Here is a 19,837-nt window from a genome sequence, read left to right on the forward strand (position 1 = left end):
TAATGCGCAATGTCACAAAACAATTCAATTTAAACAAATATATTTGCTACATCCTGACATTGCAGGGAAAAACAGCTTTGCCATTGGTGTAACGACAATTAGCGAACACTATGAAGGCTCATGCCTTAAAAACACTGGAGTAAAAATACACATATATAAAAACATAAAAGCAGCAAGTACAGAACATAAGAGCTTTGACAAAGTGACCTGCATGGTATAGTACGTATTTGAAGTGCCAACACAGTAAAAAGGTGCATTGTGTTAGAAACTCTTAGAAACCTCCCACCACACCAAAAAGTAAATATTAATATACGTGCAAAGGGGGAAAAAAAACAGTGTAGTCCCATTAACTGTTGGCAGTTGATAAGTTCTAGTATCTGGTCTTTTGCCCCGCTCCTTTCATTGTCCTCCGCAATCTGCTTTTGTTCAGGTTCTTGTGCGGCTCTGCAGCCTGCGGGCCAACGGCGTCTTCCTCCCACTCGTAACAGTGGTTGACCCGTGCGCAGCTCAGCTGGCATGGCAGCTCATCCTGCTTCTCGGTGTAATGTTCAATCAGCTCTGCAATGGAACTGTGTTCGGCTTTGCACTTCTAGCACATGCAGAAGACAAAAGGGGAATAGGTGACCGCTAGCATAATGTGTAGCTGCGTAACTGCGTCCTCATTGCCTACATTTACCTCCAGCAGGAATTTCCCTTTACGGTTGTTTTCAATGAGGTGGGTGATGAGGCCAGATGGGAAGCGGATGATGAGGGAGCCGGCTTTGGGTTTCTTGGGATGTGGACACAGGAGGTAGGATCCCAGGACATCATCGGCTAGGAGGGAGTAGCTGTTGTCACTACAACATAAAAGATAAAAAGATAAAAGCCTAGCGTCCGCTCCACTTCAGTTCAATAGCAGTAAATAGTCAGTGCTCATTTATGTTAACAAAAGCTGATCCACTATTACTAGCGTGTATTGACTGTATTGAATGAATGTGACATTTTAAAAATAATAACGATAATAATGATAATGATGTGCTGAGGGGCTGCACAGCGGTTGAGTGGTTAGTGTGCAGACCTCACAGCTAGAAATAGTTCAATTCCACCCTCAGCCATCTCTGTGTGGAGTTTGCATGTTCTCCCCCGTGCATGCGTGGGTTTTCTCCGGGTACTCCGGTTTCCTCCCACATTCCAAAAACATGCTAGGTTAACTGGCGACTCCAAATTGTCCATAGGTATGAATGTGAGTGTGAATGGTTGTTTGTCTATATGTGCACTGTGATTGGCTGGCCACCAGTCCAGGGTGTACCCCGCCTCTCGCCTGAAGACAAAAATGAACCAAACTGGGGTGAAACATGGTTGAAGTGATGAGCTGGAGCCACTTACGTTGCGATACCAGCCCAGCACCACACAGCCTGAGCCAGTGCTTCCTCCGTTTCGGCTAAGCTCGGCGCTCGGGATCTTCTTGCTGGTGTATTGTCTTGATCCTTTTCTGCTCCAAGGACAAGAGAAGACATCTTAAGGAACATTACCAGAGTGGCACACCTTGTTTGTGCATATTCCCAAGAAGTAGAGACAATACAAAAAAAACATGGTAGCTTGCTAAAAGGTCCCCAAAAGTGACTTTTTTGTCCTTAGAGCCTGTTTAAGGGCACCAAACAAAAAACAATATGATGATCTCCCTCACTTATTTGCTCCATACCATATTTATTTCATTCATTCATTTTCTACCGCTAATCCTCACAAGGGGGGTGCTGGAGCCTATCCCCGCTATCTTCGGGCCAGAGGCGGGGTACACCCTGGACTGGTTGCCATGCAGCCAGTCACAGGGCACATATAGACAAACAACCATTCACACTCACATTCATACCTATGGACAATTTGGAGTTGCCAATTAACCTAGCATGTTTTTGGAATGTGGGAGGAAACCGGAGTACCCGGAGAAAACCCACGCATGCACGGGGAGAACATGCAAACTCCACACAGAGATGGCTGAGGGTGGGATTGAACTCGGGTCTCCTAGCTGTGTGGCCTGCGCACTAACCACTAACCACTAACCACTAACCACGCTAACCACACTTGGTGAGTGTGAAATTTAATTTCAGAGGCACTAAACGCTGGCTTTTGAAGTTTTTTCCATCTTCAGGAAAAACCTTGTTCCTCATGGACATGAGCCTCTGACCCGCCCCTACCCAAGGAAGATGAGCCCACCCCGTCTATATGACACTTCCAAGACACTTCCAATACACTATTATGGGATAGTACTAATACTTAAAGTTGCTGTATAATAATATAATATAGGACCTTTGAAGAAGAGTATTAACCAATAAAAGGATGAACACCCGTGGGAGCTTCGCTAACCTTCTGAAGACACCACAATGTGAGAGCCCATCAATCAATCAAGGAGCAACGGTGTTACCTAATCAGGTCTCTGACTCTCGAGAGCGCCCTGTGAACACTGGGCCCACCTTGTGACGCGCTCAGACGCTCCTGGACGGTGCGTTGTTTGAGCGGCGTGAATGTGAATGAGCGGTACGCCCCCGAACGCAGTCCTTTGTTGCGTATGGCTTTCTTGCGCACCAGCGAGGGGGACGAGGTGGGGAAGACCTCATCTTGGCTGCTGTGATGCTGCTCGCCAGAGGCCTTGTGTTTCTATGTTTCACATGGGGGAATAAAATGTCAATCACAATATTTCATTTGTCCTGAAAATAAGACCACTTCAAAGTATGGTGACCTTTGAGCCGAACATCAATCCCCGAAAGGGGGCTCTTCTGAAAGACACCAGGGCGCTGACACTGAGCGGGAAGCCGTGGTTGAGAAGTGATGGGGTGCGTCGGGGAATGGAGCCAGAAGAGACTTCCTGGGCCTCCTCAGGGTGCTTCTCTAAATAGGCTAGCTGGAAGCAGCGGCACAGCAGCAGGTTCAGGAACTGAGCCTAAACAGAAGAATATGGTTGAAGGGATCTAGTGCCAAGGTTGCATGCTCTGCTTCACAATGTTCCATGTTAGAATTCCTCTTCATCCCTCCAGGAATTCCATCTTTCCAGTGCTGATTGAATTCTTAATCACAAAAACAAAAACAACCAAGCAGGGTAAAAGCAACATTTGAGGTTGTTTCTTACAGCTCTGGCATGTCTGGCTCTAAAAACGTGGCAGTACAGCTGGGCATCGGCACTGCCTGGGTTGTGTGACACGAAAGCAAACTGGGCATCGCTGGGCCGGGCGGTGGACAGCGACACTCTCCGCAGAGCGTGGGCCATAAGGAGGGTCTGCAGGACAGATGACCGCATAGACAAAACAAAACGTACACAATATTTAAATTAAGACCAAACTTTTGTACCGTTTCGTCCTCGTCATACATCTTCACGCCTTTGATGGAAAACTTCAGGGATACAGGTCTGCTTCTTTTGCATGCCTGATGGGAGGAAGTACAGCAGAATCTTTAAAATAAACAATGTGTTGGAAAGCTGCTGGGACTTAGATTAGTTTGTATTTGAATGTCTTAAATGGCTTATTTTCTCTGTTTATTATCCACTATATTTGGTAATATGTGTGTAAAGGTGACTTTAGGGGTGTTATTATATGTCTGGAGGGCTCTAATAGAAAAAAAAAAACATATGTATAATGTTGTTCTTTTATGCTATTTCTATTTTCAATATAAATATTGAAAATATTTGATGAATAAGGAAACCTACTTCACTGAAATTCATCCATCGCAGTCAGATATGGAATCAATTAACAGTGATAAACGAGGGATAACTATACAGTAATTGAGGCAAATGGTAGTCACAGCAGATATTAATTAACTGGTTTTCAGACCCCTCCGGACCAACTTTATTACAGTTAATCTGCACATTGGAGTGGAGTGGCCTTTTATTGTGGCCAACCGAAGGCACACTTTTGCAATAATCATGCTGCCTCATCAGCATCTTGATATGCCACACCCGTGAGGTGGATAGGTTATGAATTATGACTGATGAATGCTAACTAACACAGATTTGGGAACAATAATTTGGATTTTTTGTACATAGAAAAGGTTTTAGATGTGAGTTCAGCTCATCACAAATGGGAGCAAATACGTAAGTGTTTATAGCATTTATATTTTTGTTGAGTGTATTTTCAGTGAGCATTAATAACTTCTTTTATCACTATAGTAACTATTGGCAACCACTTTTTCCCATAGTTCCTTTTTCAGTTCATGGTCATCATCGCATTTTCCCTTTTTGGCTTCTGCGGTCCCCAAAGTGGTACAATTTGAAGCTTAACCAACAATTTACTGGAAATATGGGCCTCAGAATTATCAAAATTAAAATTAATTCAATTTACATGTGAATTAATTACCCATAGTGTAATATTTTGACATTACAATAACACTGAACTCGCCTCTTGTGTAACAGGATGCATGGCAGCCTCTGAATACAAACTGTACCCCCAAAAAAGAGCTTTTATTCTGAAAGGTTCCATCACATTTCACGTAGATGTTAACATGACATCACTCACCTTTAGGGCATTCAGGTGCCTGTTTAGTTGCTCCATCTGCTCATCCAGACAGCGGTCATCCACAGGAAATGAACCTACATACTTTTGAGCAAACATTACACGTGTAACAAATGCAGACAGGAAGTAGTAATTCTGAACCGTTACCTCGGCTGATCTTATCACAGTGCCGTCATCACTGACTGGTGCCTCACCCATGATGCCTGGAGAGCTCTGCAATGGCAGCACAATCGGAATACAATGATATTGGTGTAAGAGCTCGTACTGTTATTTACCATTTGGGAGGTATTTGTATAATGTTTGGGACTGTAAAAGGTGTAAAACAGCTACAGTATCCTAAGGCAAAGGGGGACATTTTTTGGCCTGTAGAACTAAATAACTAAATCTTACAATAGTACACAATAAGACATTGCAACCTCATGTGGCGTTCATAAGCATCCAAACTAGGATTTTCTAGCTTCCAAGTTCTCAATCGGAATGTTTGTACAAATAAAATAAACAGTCTCTACTCTGTTTAACTGGACCAATGACAACACTTGCGAACGCACTCTAGTCACAAATCGCCCACGGGCCACACTTTGGACACCCATGCCTTACATTTTTACCATTTAAAAGAAGTGCATGCTAACATTCACCAACAATTAACGGTAATATCTTTACGTTCCATACTTACTCATAAGATGAAAGCAGACAGGTTATTAGTTAGAGAAGACAGTTCGGTGAGATTTCAACTGCTTTGAGGATTCCTCTCCAACATAACTTCAAACAAGAGTTGCCAAGCGACAAACACGTCTTGACATGAACTCATGGCTGCCAAGCTAGCTTTTCTCCCGCCGAGTCTCTTGGTAGCCCCCCGGGTCCCCCTCACCTGCCTCCGCCAGTAGGAGAACCGTTGGGTCTTCGGACCAGGTGTGCTGCTCAGGCCCAGGCGGGACTGAGGGTTCCGGGAAGACTACAACAAGTCGGTAGACGCGGAGTCCCTCCACAGCGTCGACTCCTCCGTGTAAGACCAGACGTAGTCTCCCCTACGCATTCCTGTTCATTGCGCAATTCGTGACGTCACACGCCGAAGTGGACGAAGTACACCTACAACTGCCCCGCCCCTTAACTTCTGTTTTGATATTTTTTTGCAAATGTTTTTTTTTTTTTTTGCAAATACAGGCTAGTGTACTCTGCCTTTAGCCCAGTTAGCTGGGATATATTGTATTAAAAAATTAAATTAATTAAATTTCACACTTAAATTTGTATACTTATTTAATATTACATACAATTCCTCCAGCACTTTAAGATTGTTCAGCCTTTAAAATTCATAACACTGAGAAAGCATTTGAGGAAAAAAGTTTTTTGGAGGTAAAATATCTTTACTTATTAAAAAAATAACACAAAATTAAAGGCAATAACATACAAAAGGTGCTGTTATGTAAACACCATTATATCTTAGAACTAGTGTCTTCTGCTTGTTTTAGAAGTGATACTTTAGGGTTGTTTTTACATTTCTGTATATTTTATGTGCATGTTTTCATCTGTGGTAGTTTGTGCTTTATAAAGTTAGAATGGTGTGGTAAAAGGGGGCAAAAAAAGTAGAATTTTGATCAAATCAATAGCAGAGATCATCTCTGACAATATACTGATCATCAGTTCAAAATCAATCCATTCATTCATTTTCCACATTTGGGGTCATGGGTGAGGTGGGGCCTAACCCAGGTGACCAGGATACTGGTCACCAGTCATCCCAGGACCCATACAACAATCACTCTCATCCATGGAGAATCCAGGTGATGCATGCATGGTTTATGGGAAGGAAGCTAAACCCACACAAGCACAGGGAAACATGAAAACTCTACAAAAGTTATTCCAACAATGAATATAAAGAGTATAACAAACTAAAACATGAAGACCAAGTATCAGTCCCTGTATCATACTGTATTTGTAAATTGCATGAAAAAATAAGTTGTGTACAAACAGCCATTTTTATTAATGCTTTGGGGAGGAAAAAAAGCAGACCAACACAAGGAGTACATGCATGCAGGGGATGGAGTCGCTACCGCTAGCTGCTTGTTTCCTTTTATTCACAACACTGAGCTACGCACTGAATTACAGCTGCGAAGCATGAAAACCAGGTTTCGATTACGCTCGTTTACACACATATCAAAAAAAGATTGGGATCGGATTGTGGATGATTATTGTGTCGAGTCCGCTCTCCATGCAACGTTTTGCTGCAAAGCGGAAAGACCCAACAACAACCTTAAAGGAGGATGAGCTTTGTAAACCACATTAGAGGTGAAGGGGCCTGAATGAACGTGAAGAATAAAGGTAGTTACAGTACAGTGGACGTGATCTTGGTGCAGCAACACTAGTGAGCTTCTCTACTTGCTGATTAAAAAGGAAATTAATTTACAGGAAACTGGTGGTAATGACTTTCTTCTACCGTGGAAGTAAAAAAACAAAAAAACTACTGCCCCGTTAAAAAAGGGGAGCACAATAAAAAGGGTGCGAGAGCACTGACGGAAGCGGAGAATTGAGGGCGGCCCGCTCTGAGGGAGACGGTCCCGGTCTCAGTTCTTGCCTCTCTTTGACTTGCGAGTGGACTTCTTGTTGCTCGGTGCCGCCTTCTTGGCGGCCGGCTCGTCGCTCTTGTCGGCCTTGGAGTGCCTGCCTTTGCTCGGCTGTTTCTTCTCTACCGGCTCCTCGGGGGTCGCAGCCTCCAGCTTTGATCGCTTGGCCCCGCCCCTCTTTGTATTTTTGGCGGCGGGCCGCTTGGCTGAAGACTCCTCGGGCTTCGACCGCTTGGCGCCGCCCTTCGACTTCTCCGCTGGAGGCTCCTCTTCTGGTTCGGACTCATCGGGGGACTCCTGTGGGGTGGCGGGTCGTTTGGCCGCTCGCTTGGCCATCTTTTTGACCGCCGGCGTCTTTGGCCTCTTGGCGGGTGCTCGCCTCTTCACGGGGGTGGCTTTAGCGGGAGCTTCTTTCTTGGAGGCTGACTGTTTGGCCGCCACCCTCTTGGTTGCCACTTTCTTGGCGGGAGACTTTTTACTCAGGGGGCGTCCTCTCCCTCTCGTGGTGCCAGACTTCTTCGCCGGGGGTGGTTGTCTAACCTTGGGCGGGGGCCTCTTGGCGGGCGTCCTGCCAAGTCATGGAAAATTTTGACACAGACCGTCCTAAATCATAACAGGTCACATTGTGAACCCACCTCTTCCGAACCGGAGCTTCATCTTCAGATTCCTCTTCCTCCTCCTCGGATTCTTCCTCGTCTGAAGAAGCAGCTCTCCGCCTGGACCTGGAGGCGGGCTGATTGGCCTTCATGGACTGCTTGTTGAATTTGTCTGGGTACAGAGTGGTCGGGCTGCACACAAACATTCAAACAGAGTCCCTTTAATGGTAACAAATTGGATGTAAATCAAACACGCACTGTGTATAAACCTCTGGTTTTCCAGGCATATCATCTAAATGGGGCGGCACGGTGGTCTAGGGGTTAGCGCGCAGACCTCACAGCTAGGAGACCAGGGTTCAATCCCACCCCAATCTCCCCATGCATGCGTGGGTTTTCTCCGGGTACTCCGGTTTCCTCCCACATTCCAAAAACATGCTAGGTTAATTGGCGACTCCAAATTGTCCATAGGTATGAATGTGAGTGTGAATGGTTGTTTGTCTATGTGTGCCCTGTGATTGGCTGGCGACCAGTCTAGGGTGTACCCCGCCTTACGCCCGAAGACAGCTGGGATAGGCTCCAGCGACCCTCGTGAGGAAAAGCGGTAGAAAATGAATGAATGAATCATCTAAATGACACGCCCTCACATGGTGTGTTGAGGGACAACGTGGAAAGTGTCACGGTAGTATAAGGTGTTACGTTTCCATCCCTCTTACGCTGATAATGATGAACATACCTTGGGTAAAAGGGGAACAAGAGCCGGTATGTTCCTGTGAAGCCGTGACCGGTGATCTGCTCCAACCAGCCGAGGACTTTACACTTAGTCAGAGTCCTCCTCAGGTTGGCCACTTCAAAAAGGATGACAAAAGACGGTTTGACATGGAGGAAGACTTTTGGACAAACCAGGAAGGGAAGGGTGTTGTCTTACCCAACTGGTATTCCTTGATGTCCTTGTTGGCATCCAGCAGGTACTTGCGCAGTGTGGTGAAGCTGCACGTTTTGGGCTCGTTCATGGCCGTGATGGCTGCCAAGATGGCGTCCTCCAGAGCGCCGCCCTTCAGCGGCACCTGGTTGCCAGTGCGCTTGAGCTGCAAGATCAATTTCAAAAAGGCAACTGTTAGCATCTATTTACTATTTTTGTGTTTTATTTGACAACTCCTACTAGTCATGTAGCGTTGTTTTGTATAGCATCAGAAAAAAAATTGGGGTACCACTCAAAATTAATTAACTGTTCAGCACAAATCTATGATTTATCATTTATTTATTAAATATTCAGAAATAGGCAACAAGCTACCTGGAACGTTCCGGAGGCTCCTTTCCCAGTGATCTGCTCCAGTTGTCGCCGCTCCACAGCCTTTACCAGGGCAGACTTCAGGACTTCCGGCCTGATTAGAAAAAACACAATAAGTCCTCAACATTTCTATTCCTTATAATGCATCACATAGAGAGGATGGAATACACAGCTCTGTGAGACACAACAAAGATGTCGGCTTCTTGACTATGCAATGCCCATGGTAAGCTCACAATGAACACTAAATTGTTGCATTTTGTGACAAAAAATTGAGACATGGAGTCAATTTTTCATCTACTCGGGCACGTTTGACCAAATAAAAGTAGGACCCATTGACAATGGACATACTTTGTCCCTTATTGAAAAATAGACTGTAAAATGTGGAGTCAGCCATTTAATTAAATACACGTCTGGAAGTGTAGGGCACATTTATTTATTGGTAACAAACCGGCTAACGTCTGCCTTTGCACACATTCAACAGATCCATGTTATATATATATATATATATATATATATATATATATATATATATATATATATATATATATATATATACATATATATATACATACATACATATATATATATATATACATACATATATATATATACATACATATATATATATATACATACATATATATATATATATATACATATATATATATACATATATATACATATATATATATATACATATATATATATACATATATATACATACATATATATATACATACATATATATATACATACATATATATATATATATATATATATATATATATATATATATATATATATATAAAATATATAAACATGGATCTGTTGAATGTTATATATATATAGCACATCATGAACCAGTCATGATGTGCTATATATATCACTATATTGACACTTACTATGGTACCCATTATGTCATTGGATGCTCATATCACCTCGTACGAGGTAATTTAAAAAAAAAAAAAAAAAAACCTTACACTGTATTATGGAAAGCAGGAAGTGAACAAATGTAACAGTTACTATTTGTAAAAGTACCAGATGGAGGGGTAGGATTTAATAAGCTTTGCTTCTTCCTACTACTTTTGGACATGTGGAACTGTGAACTGATTATGTGATACATTCAATTGTAATCTGATGCATGTTCAAATGAAATTAAACCATTACCATTTGTTTGCGGTTTGCTGCCCGTACACTGCAGTGTGAAGAACCAACGGAGGGGACACTACACGACATATAGGGACATACTTTTCTACGGAAATCATCCGATTCTGATCTATTATGGTTAAATAAGTGCACTTGAAGGACAAGCTGTTCAATAACCTGCGGGAAAGACACCGCACCGCGCACCGACATTACGTGAAGTCCTCCACAAGTACCTGTTCTCGATGTCGAGGCTGGGGAAGTGTTGCTCCAGGTACTTCTTGATGAGATAGTAGGACGCCTCCTTGGGCTCACACAGACGTGTGATGATGAGCGGCAGAGCGTCTCCCAGAGATTCCTGCTTGGTACCGGCCTTCTGGAGCCAAACACGTTAGCATGCCGTCACCACCAACGCCAATTCGCTTGTGACATCACTTCCAATGAGCTCCTTACCTTTGATGAGGACGGCTGCTTCCCAAGGGTAAAGGTTCCTGAGAGGCCTTTGCCTTTTAGCTGCCACAGAGATCATTTTTTTAAAATTAACTTTAGAGTTGTTTTTATTTGTATTTTATTCAAGTCACCTGCTTGATGGTGCCCTTCTCCAGCTGCTTCTTCATCACTTTCTTGATGTGAAACTTCTTCTTGTCCAGCTCCATGTCAGGGTACTTTTTGACAATGTACTTCATGACCGACTGGTAGGACACTCCAGACCTGTGGTTGAAAGACTGGACAGGGAAAAGTGTGTTAGAAAAAGACCTCCACCAGGCATTTGTTGCCATCCAGGACAGGATTTGGCAACCTTGATTATCACGAATAGTTTTTGAAGCTGCATAACATAAAACTATGTTAATTGCTTTTTTTAAGAATTTCTTGTTGGCTCAGAAGACAAAAGGAATCTGTTCATGCAGTTTCCATATTCCGAACACTAATCTGTCTCTATAGTGGTAATCTTGTCTATTATCCCCCGCTCCTTAGCAACATCAAGAACACCGATTGAACACACGCTTCAGTGAAATGTATTTCCTCGGATTTCATACAAATGAGTGCAGCCGCAAACTGTCATAATTGATGAGATGCGCTATTACCTGAACATAGCTATGGTTGCTCACTGCTGTCCAGTGGTTTCCTGTCAGTGCAAGTAACGTAGCTTTGGCCAGCTAGTCTAACTTCATTTCCATATAGTTAATGGCTTCTCGTGACGACAGTCGCCCATGAAGGTGTTCAATATAATGGGTCACCTGTATGAGGTCCTGAAGCCCCTGGTCTTGTACTATGTTGATGGGTTTGCAGTCTCTGCTAACCCATTGAGCAATTGCATGCATTATTTAACCTAGTTGTTGATAGGTCCGAGCCTGGTGAATTCTGCCATAGTGGCTTGACCGCCATGTCCTGATCACACCTTGTTAGCATCCTTGCTAACGAAAGACACTTCATCACCGCAATATGTACACAAAAGTCTGGTTTTATCCAGACTTCCATTCTATTTGTTGTTTTTTTTGCAGACCTGGATCTTTCTCCTCATTCATTGCTGGTGGCTATATTTGCCCCACCCTTCACCTTTTAACACGAGGAACATAAACATCCTCGCACGAGGACTATGGGGTGACACAGGGGTGAAGCTTGGTGATACAATTGTGTTATTAATGCGTAAAGATTTTCAGATTAAGGTGGTAATGCTAACAGGCCTAATGATTTCAGACTGACTTTTTTGTGGCGCCATCACAGAAGGCTATCAAGATTAAAACTGTACTTAAACATGTCTGTCTAATTGTATTAGATTAGAATTGTATACACACAGTGATGGCTTCGATGAGGAGGTGGTCCAGTCTGTTTTGAGTGCCAGCGTAGTTGGAGACGGGGCGCTTTTTGTTGCCGGCGACGCTGGCCCACACCGGGATGGTCCTCTTCACCTTCTTGACTTTGGCTTTCTTGTACTTGTAGCCGTCCTTCAGCCTGTTGACAGAAGAGGACAGGTAGGGGTGGGGGGGGGGCGTGGGGCAAAGGGGTGATGAGTCGCGTGGTTCGTGGAGGCCAGGAGCGATATTTCACTGTGATGGTCCCCACCCTTATCTCTAGCACATCCTCACCTTTGTAGGGGAACATAGCAGTGTGTTGCGCACTGGCCAGCCACGCAGTCCTTGCATTTCTCACTTTGTCCGTTTGTCACCGACAGGGAAGACAAACTGAAAATTTGAGAACATCTGACTTAATAAACGGATGAGTGGTTTGACTGCTTAGCGCTGACCAAGAAGAGGAGGGGTTACCACAGTCTGATGAAATAATTCTTCCCTAATGCGCTAAGAATCTCACTGGACAAAGCTAGCTCGTCAGTTCACTCTGCAAACATCCGCTCCTCCTGTTTAGGAGCAGCAAGTGGCTGTGATATGTCTGTCACTCCGGTTGGAAAACGCAACGCCGCATACCACAAAAAAATGGTGGCGGCCTGCTTGTTATCCAGCCGACGCAAGGACCATGTGAGCAGATAAAAGTGATATCAAAGTGAAATATCGCAGCGTTCCCCCGTGTGGCGGCTGGGCGCGCGCTCATGATACTCACCCTTTTTTGTCTGTCCCTGCCTTGTCGGCGGCCGCGTCATCCACCTTCTCGCCGTTCTCTGCTGGCTCGCCATCGCTCGCCTTGGCCTCTGCAGTCTCGGTGGAAGGTGCCGGCTGCTCGCCATCAGTTGATGCTGACTTGTCTGGCGTGTCTGCAGGCTCTGGTGGTCACCAAAGTGCAGACCATGACTTCTCTTACTCATTACTACTACTAATTCTTATTAGTGGTGTCACAAGACACCCAGCTTGATACGAGACTTTAAGAAACAATGCAGCTGTATTTTGTAGCACAAATGATGATATAAACATTACATTATTTTGACACCACAGTTCAATTCCACTCTCGGCCATCTCTGTGTGGAGTTTGCATGTTCTCTCCGTGCATGTGTGGGTTTCCTCCCACATTCCAAAACATGCTAGTTTAATTGGCGACTCCAAATTGTCCATAGGTATGAATGTAAGTGTGAATGGCTGTTTGTCTATATGTGCCCTATATGTGAGGATAAGCGGTAGAAAATGAATGAATGAATGTTATTCCTACGTTATTCATGCGCTGCGAAAGCAAGGTCTGATTTTTTATGCGGGAATGATATTCGAACCGCGAGGGCCGACTGTATATTGACAAAATTATCCACTTTATTATACACTATGTTTTCATTTATCATCTGATGCGACCCCCTTTTAATGGCTCGGCCAGGATCAGGACATTACAAAGGATTAGGGTCACACAAAAAATATAAACTTATGCCATTTAGGCTTTTTTTAAAAAACATTCTCAAATAAAAAAATACATAAAAAAACAAGCACAAGATGAGATGTTGACATTTTTTATGCAGTTACCCTTGTCTTTGCAAAAAAAACTTCAAAGCAGGGACTTGTGCTGCGTAGAAAAGGATTGGACACCCATTTTCGGTCATATTTTGGTCTCAAAACCATACAAATTGGTTTCTATCAGGTGCCAGTCATGTATTGTAACTGTCCAAAAGGTGATTTAAATGAGCATTTCTTTCCCTGAAATTGAAGGTGGAGTTGATTATTAAAATCACCTGCTTTAGTGACCGGCTGGAAAGAAAACATGAGTTCTAGAATGTCCTGCAGCTTGTTAACCAGGTACTTTTTTTATTCCAGCCATGCACTAAAAGTAAACTTATTTCCGCAGTTGTGGCATAAATTGGTCTGTTTGTGTAAACATGCCCCCCCCGGACCCCACTTTGTCGCCGTCTTCTGTGAATTTGACCTTGCACCATACACCGAGAGCCTGCTCCAATGATGGAAGTACGGTGACTGACTGGAGCAAATGTGCAGCAATGTCCAAACGCTCCAAATAGAGAACTGATCCCAAACAAAAATACAAATCACATAAACGCTGCAGCTAAGATCAAAAGGATAAATGCTGCAAATGCCAAAACCACATACAAATCCATAAACAACTGCATTAGACAAATTCTGCAAGTTCAAATAACAACAAAAACAAAGTTTTTCAGGCTACCAAAAGACTGATCTTTGGAGAGGCAATGAAAAAGTAGATTTTACTTTGTCTCTGTCAAACACTTGGCTATAATATATATTAAAGAATTATATAGATTGACAGATTTACCTGGTAAACTTTCGTTTTGTTACATAAACTTGCAGCTTTTCTCCCAGGCAGTTGTTTTTGGGGTTTGTTTGTTTATGTGATCTCAGTTTTTATTTGACCATTACTTTAATTTTATAGTATTTGGAGTTTTGGACAATTATCATTTACACCTTGCTGTGCATTTTCCTGGCTACCAAATAGCTAATATCGTGCACGTTTAAATACAACTCTCAGATTAAGTTGTTCATCTATTTTTACAAAGATGGGCCCAGCAAGCAATATGATCCTTAAGGTTGTCAGTGCACCCAGTACAAAAATATAATACATTGTTTTGAATTTAAAGTAATATGTAGGATTGGTCTAACTTCAAGAGTATTAGCATTTACATGAGGCTGTTTAATTTTTAACTGGATTTTTCAAGTTAAAAAGACAGATTGCATCCAAACAGCACACCGGGCTTTGTTAGCTGATGCAAACTTCAAACAGTGAAGGCAGCCATGTTTAAGCCGAGGGGATGATGGTGCGTTCACGGGCCCTTGGTTCATATTGATGGCCGTCCTCGCCTGGCCTCACCTGTCTCTGCTGTGGCCGAGGGGAGCTTCTCCTGGGTTGGAGTCGCTGCTGCTCGGCGAATCGGCATCACAGAGGGTTGACCTGGAAGGTGAAGATACAAAAAAAACAACAACAAATGAGAACGCCAGAAAAGAAGGCTGTTTTCGGGGCCCTCTGCCCAAACAGACAAACCCACTTTCATTCAGTAAGGCCACGCGTCGTTTAATGGAGGAAAAATGCTGAACCAAGGTGGACTAAAATGAAGGAAACTCCTGAGTGGACGCTGCTAGTCGGAACTGTTGGTCTTGTGTACTCTTGACCGTTGTGGTTCAACTCAGAAAATTTCGCCATTTTGTCCGCCGCTTTGCGTGCCACACACATATACACATACATACATACGCGCACACACAGAGCGATGATGATGGCGGCGTCGAGCAAGAGAGGAAAAATGCATTTAAATATCCTGTCCGTGTGCAAATATTCCCCCCTGAGCCGAACGACGGCGCACTCGGCTCACCTTGATGCAACGCAAACTTACCGTGGACTTTATGGGCGAGAAGTGAGATATTCAACCAGTTTAAATTTCTGCACGATCCTTTATTTCGATTCCTCTGTTTACGAGCCCCGCCCCGTTAGAGCGGTTAGTGATGTCACGGTGTCTCGCGCTAGCACGTCCGCGGACTGTCATGGCGGCCTTGAGGTCCTTCTTTGTTGTTTTAATTGAATCCAACATGTAGCACGCGTGGTTAACTAGGGCCGGGGAGCATAAAAACGTACAAAACATCGAGAGAGGACTTCTATTAAATAGTTAATTTCGAATGAATGAAAATAAAATGGCTTTATGCTAGTCTATCGCACTTGCACTATTTACCACAACTCAAATTGGACCTTAAAGGACTACAAACATGGCGATGTCTTTCGTGAGACTCGGCGTGTAAGGCTCATGGAAGTTGTGGTCTGGTAGTTAAACTAAGCTAAAGGTTCTGCTTAACTTGATGTATAGCAACTAAACACTGTGTCGGTGTAAAAAGCTCTGGCTATAAATATAAATAAAAAAATGATAATTTTATAGCTATAAAATGTTTTATATTAATTTAAAAATAAAAATATAAATAAATAAAATATTAATTTTATACATATAAATTGAACATGTCAATACTAAAGGAAATGATTAAACGGTGGCTGGTTAATTTACTTTTTCCTCCCAACCAATATCCCTGCATTGTCATTGAATGCACCAATACATCTGTAGCCATTTTCTGAACAAAGATAAATGCTTGCGTTAGCAGCCCCAAACTAGAGAACTTCAAAATATGGGAAAAAAAATAACTCCACACGGTAGGTGCTCTGATTAAGGTGTGAGAGCACTCACACTCGTCAGTGCAGCTGCACGTATGCATATACGGTCAAGACACAACAAAACAACCAAGGTCACTGTTGTGGCGAAAACCTGCAAAAGAAACCGGTTGCATGCTGTGCACCATCAACAGTATTTACTCCACATTTGTCACCATGTCTCCTCAGCATCATTTAGTTCTTAACATGCAGGCATACTCCAAACACACAGAATCACGTGCCGTCAAAAGATCCATTCATTTTGAATACTTTTCCCCCATCTTTAATGTATTTACAAGCATTTAATGGGCTCTGTAGGGCTGAAGTATTACAAGCATTTTGTCATAAGCAACCCCATCCTGGCAATTTCCATAGCATCTGCATTTGGCCGCTCATTACGTGACTGTGTCCACTTTGTCAGTTTCATCACTTCATGAATGCAACACGCAGACACGCGGCTACCGAGGGATGCAAGACACTTTTGGATGATGACTTTTGTCACAAGACTGCGCTTCCCTTTCATCACCTAAAATTTTTGTTGTACCCTGTTTTAAATCAAACAGTGTAGAATCCAGGGAGGCCATTTATTTCACAATTATTTTGTTATTATAATTAATTATATTGTTATTTCTATTGTCAGGTTCTCACATCCATATTTGCAGTCCTTAAAAAAATAATAAATTAAAGAGTCCAGAACCTATGCTTCTTTTAAGTCTCTTCTTAAAAAGTAACAAAAAAAAGTAAGTTAAAATTTAAAACAAAAATATTTTCTATGTATAATACATGTATTTAGTGCTTCCGCTGTTGGAATCCAAACTGAAAATGTCGGCATGTTTCCGAACTGTACCGCAGAAAAAGAATTCCAGCCGTAAACAAGTTGTTCCGCCCATTTGTTCTGCTGCAGAGTCAAGTTCAGCGATTGCCCCCCCCCCCCTTTAGTTGTCCTCCGACTCCTCCTCGGCCTCCCGTAGCCAAGTGAAGAAGGCCGTCACAGACTTGAGGGCGACGTCTTTGCCTTCCTGCTCTGCGGGGTCTTTGCTCGATTCCCACATGTAGAACGCATCCTCCGAGATGACGTCCTCGTCGTAGAGGCAGTCAAAGAACATCCGCAGTAGGTCTGGTGCGCACGGAGAGGGAGAGAGTGACATGAAACTGATTTACAAAAATTATTTTTGGTTTTGGTGTCTGAATACAAACATAAATGTGCACTTTTCCTGGAAATCCTAAAAAAATGTGCAAAAATGTTGCTAAAATAACATGACAAAGATAATATTAAGTGCTATAAGACTGTAGTTAAGTAACCTAGCAAGCAAGCAATACAAAGTAAATAAGGGGCACTTACTAGCAGGCTGATCCAAGGCGACTATCAGCGCCTGAAGTGCATAAAGTGCTTGCAGCTGTCGCTCAGTGTCTGAGTTAAGGTACTTGAGTAATACAGGCAACCTCCTCTGGATGATGGCTGTGTCCACTCGACAGTTGGTGCTAACGTCTGTGTGTGTGTGTGGGGGGGGGGGGGGGGGGGGGGGGGAGAGAAGAAGAAGGAAGTGATGAGAGTCCCGCTCATCCCACCGAAGAAGGTCGGACTTACCTTTCACTGCCGCCTTGCACACGGCCGTCATCAGCGCTCTCAGGAAGGGAGATGAGCTCATTTGAGGTTCATCCAGGTTTGCCTGCACACGTGAAATCAGACTCTTAAAGTCCACTGAAGCTTATTCATACAAAGGTTTAAAGACACGGGTAGATTGAAGAGGCAAGCAGAAGACAATGAAAGACAAGGAAAACAAAAAATAATAAAAAAAATTACTTGTTTGTTAATTTATTATTGTGTGACTAAATTACTAGTGGTGTCATTGGCTTAAGTTTTACTGTGTTACCTTGACTTTGGCTGTTATTTGTTTTTATTGTACAGTATCTACAGTAACGGTTGCTAAACTCGATGTTAACTAGTAGTATAACATGCACTCTGTATAATGGATGTTACGTCATCTGGTTGAAATGCTACTGAATCAATGAACAGAAATATAAATGAATCATAAAGCGATCTTTATTGCCATATTGAGCCAAGGTGGCAATTATTCAAAACTTGTTTACCGGCGAACTTTTTGACAGTATTAAATATTGATGCATGTTTTCTGGTCTTTACAGATCTTTTTTTTCCCCCACACAACTTGGTTCTGTACCCAAGTGAGTATTATTTTGAGATGTGAATGTGTTTGTGTTAAATCTACACAACAGTCCATAGTGGAGCTGACTATTAAAGTGATTGGTCAAATGTTAGATATACCGCTACATTGACCAACAAAAAGAACCTTTATATGGTGGTCGACTTAATGAGCACTTCTATTTTGTAATCTGCAAATTCCTATGGCGTCGCCGTCTCCATCTTTGCCTCATTCGGACTTACTTGCACTCTGCAATATATTTTACATGTGTCTTTGCATAACTACACATCAGCATAAGTAGTAGTAGTAGTAGTAGTTGTGATCCGAATGCATTGTGACACCCCTACTATTTAGTATAGACCACACATAACTGAATGTATGGCAAACACTGAAATTCAGGAATGTTATTTCCAAAATATCCATATACATTACATGCAGCTATTATTGTGAAGGGTCAAAAGCAGAGGCTGTTGTGTGTTTAATGGAGTTGCGCAACTGTGGCGTAGAAAAACGCAAGAGACGATAAACAGAGATGGTCACATGAGCTCAGCTACCAAAGTTTGTCAAATACCTCCACCCAGTCAAAGATCTGCTCATCGCTGGCCATGTCTTCCAACAGGAGCCTCTCCAGCTGCTGGCTCAGCTCCTCTGGAGACAACGTCTTTTTGGACAGACCGGCTTCAGGCCCAGGGACATCCAACACGATGGACTCCAGCTTCTGTGTGTGAGATGGGCAACAAGAGGTTTCAATTGAGTGGATCCCCAATAGCAGGTCAACAGAACTCAAGTAAGCAACCTGTTGTGAGATAAAGGCCTGGATGTCTTCTCCCTCTGGCAGGAAGTCAGTCCAGCTGAGGCCAGATTCCCTCCACAGAGAACCCACAGCTCTATGGCTCTGGAGGTGACAATGAGTGTTAATGTGCATTAAAAACCAGATCCTCCCCAAGCGCAGCAATGAACTGGACACTTGAAAACACAAACATCACTTGACTGACATTGAAATGCTCCTCAGTACAACACATGCTTTTTCCTCAACAAGAATGCTTACCATGTGTTTGCATAGTATGTGCAGTATTTCAGATATGAGGATTCCTGCTCTTCCCACAGCAAGCAAGGGTTTGCTTAGTTCACTGTGGACACACAAACACAGACATGGGGCACTGTAGTGCAAGTCTGCATAGTTCCGCAACAAAGTCAAGATACAAGAGTTAACGTTTTCACGAGGAAACAGTTTATTATAGGAGTACCTGAAGAGCTCTCTCATAGAGATGCCCCCCTCCCTCAACACAGGGCTGAGCAGCTGGGCCAGGTACAGCCAGATGTGAGGAATGTCAATGGCCATGTCATCTGCCTGCTCCAAGATGTCAGAAAACCTAGACACAAAAAGTGTTAGAGTGAGGGCACTTTACTTCTAGCTTCAAAACGTATGCTGTAAATCAGTGGTCCCCAACCGGTATTGGTTCATGGGCCAAACCTGGCTGTGCAAAACTTGCAATTAAAAAAAAAAAGAACATACTTTTTTGAATTTTTGTAAATAACTTAATCAAATTGGGCTGCATGGTGGTCGAGTGGTTAGCGCGCAGACCTCACAGCTAGGAGA

At 43.1% G+C, this 19,837-nt stretch overlaps 3 protein-coding genes across 17 annotated transcripts in view; all 3 read right to left on the minus strand.

Annotated features, from left to right (window-relative positions):
• Positions 1–23: 23 nt before the first annotated feature.
• On the minus strand, positions 24–5,547 carry sh2d5 (SH2 domain containing 5). Of its 3 annotated transcripts, none has more exons than XM_058055467.1 (10): positions 5,348–5,547; positions 4,623–4,688; positions 4,479–4,559; positions 3,319–3,393; positions 3,101–3,247; positions 2,714–2,914; positions 2,448–2,631; positions 1,366–1,471; positions 677–836; positions 24–589 (listed from the first exon to the last, which is right to left on the minus strand). In XM_058055467.1, the coding sequence occupies exons 2-10, from the start codon at positions 4,671–4,673 to the stop codon at positions 371–373; spliced, it is 1,224 nt and encodes a 407-aa protein (XP_057911450.1). In that variant the 5' UTR covers positions 4,674–4,688; positions 5,348–5,547; the 3' UTR covers positions 24–370. The 3 variants fall into 3 exon arrangements, with proteins under 3 accessions (XP_057911450.1, XP_057911448.1, XP_057911449.1); XM_058055465.1 differs by having other exon boundaries at positions 5,344–5,546; XM_058055466.1 differs by lacking the exon at positions 5,348–5,547 and adding an exon at positions 5,149–5,323.
• An 826-nt stretch (positions 5,548–6,373) lies between these two features.
• On the minus strand, positions 6,374–15,441 carry hp1bp3 (heterochromatin protein 1, binding protein 3). Of its 3 annotated transcripts, none has more exons than XM_058054611.1 (13): positions 15,279–15,441; positions 14,762–14,842; positions 12,614–12,773; positions 12,145–12,240; positions 11,854–12,010; positions 10,639–10,782; positions 10,511–10,570; positions 10,294–10,433; positions 8,918–9,008; positions 8,552–8,711; positions 8,360–8,471; positions 7,666–7,818; positions 6,375–7,598 (listed from the first exon to the last, which is right to left on the minus strand). In XM_058054611.1, the coding sequence occupies exons 2-13, from the start codon at positions 14,826–14,828 to the stop codon at positions 7,031–7,033; spliced, it is 1,908 nt and encodes a 635-aa protein (XP_057910594.1). In that variant the 5' UTR covers positions 14,829–14,842; positions 15,279–15,441; the 3' UTR covers positions 6,375–7,030. The 3 variants fall into 3 exon arrangements, with proteins under 3 accessions (XP_057910597.1, XP_057910594.1, XP_057910596.1); XM_058054613.1 differs by lacking the exon at positions 15,279–15,441 and adding an exon at positions 14,937–15,208; XM_058054614.1 differs by lacking the exon at positions 12,145–12,240 and having other exon boundaries at positions 6,374–7,598.
• A 1,204-nt stretch (positions 15,442–16,645) lies between these two features.
• Positions 16,646–19,837, minus strand: part of LOC131105990 (eukaryotic translation initiation factor 4 gamma 3-like) — a 35,254-nt gene continuing 32,062 nt past the window's right edge. For all 11 annotated transcript variants that reach the window (XM_058054608.1, XM_058054607.1, XM_058054610.1 and 8 more), the window contains 7 exons: positions 19,485–19,610; positions 19,286–19,367; positions 19,034–19,132; positions 18,809–18,955; positions 17,664–17,745; positions 17,418–17,564; positions 16,646–17,192 (listed from right to left, as the gene is read on the minus strand). In XM_058054608.1, the coding sequence (XP_057910591.1) occupies positions 17,011–17,192; positions 17,418–17,564; positions 17,664–17,745; positions 18,809–18,955; positions 19,034–19,132; positions 19,286–19,367; positions 19,485–19,610 (865 nt within the window). In that variant the 3' untranslated portion in view covers positions 16,646–17,010. The remainder of the gene's footprint in view (positions 17,193–17,417; positions 17,565–17,663; positions 17,746–18,808; positions 18,956–19,033; positions 19,133–19,285; positions 19,368–19,484; positions 19,611–19,837) is intronic.

This window comes from Doryrhamphus excisus, chromosome 18, assembly GCF_030265055.1.
Source record: "Doryrhamphus excisus isolate RoL2022-K1 chromosome 18, RoL_Dexc_1.0, whole genome shotgun sequence".
Classification (NCBI taxonomy): Eukaryota; Metazoa; Chordata; class Actinopteri; order Syngnathiformes; family Syngnathidae; genus Doryrhamphus; species Doryrhamphus excisus.

What these genes read in the sequence shown, in the direction of transcription:
- sh2d5 (XM_058055467.1), bottom strand. Translation starts at nt 4,673, where the DNA reads ATGGGTGAGGCACCAGTCAGTGATGACGGCACTGTGATAAGATCAGCC. An exon ending in CTGTGATAAGATCAGCCGAG is followed by an intron (nt 4,560 to 4,622) that starts GTAACGGTTCAG and finishes TTTGCTCAAAAG; the next exon opens with TATGTAGGTTCATTTCCTGT. An exon ending in GAGCCAGACATGCCAGAGCT is followed by an intron (nt 2,915 to 3,100) that starts GTAAGAAACAAC and finishes TCTTCTGTTTAG; the next exon opens with GCTCAGTTCCTGAACCTGCT.
- hp1bp3 (XM_058054611.1), bottom strand. Translation starts at nt 14,828, where the DNA reads ATGCCGATTCGCCGAGCAGCAGCGACTCCAACCCAGGAGAAGCTCCCC. An exon ending in GCAGGGACAGACAAAAAAGG is followed by an intron (nt 12,241 to 12,613) that starts GTGAGTATCATG and finishes TCAAATTTTCAG; the next exon opens with TTTGTCTTCCCTGTCGGTGA. An exon ending in GAGCCTCCGGAACGTTCCAG is followed by an intron (nt 8,712 to 8,917) that starts GTAGCTTGTTGC and finishes TTGATCTTGCAG; the next exon opens with CTCAAGCGCACTGGCAACCA.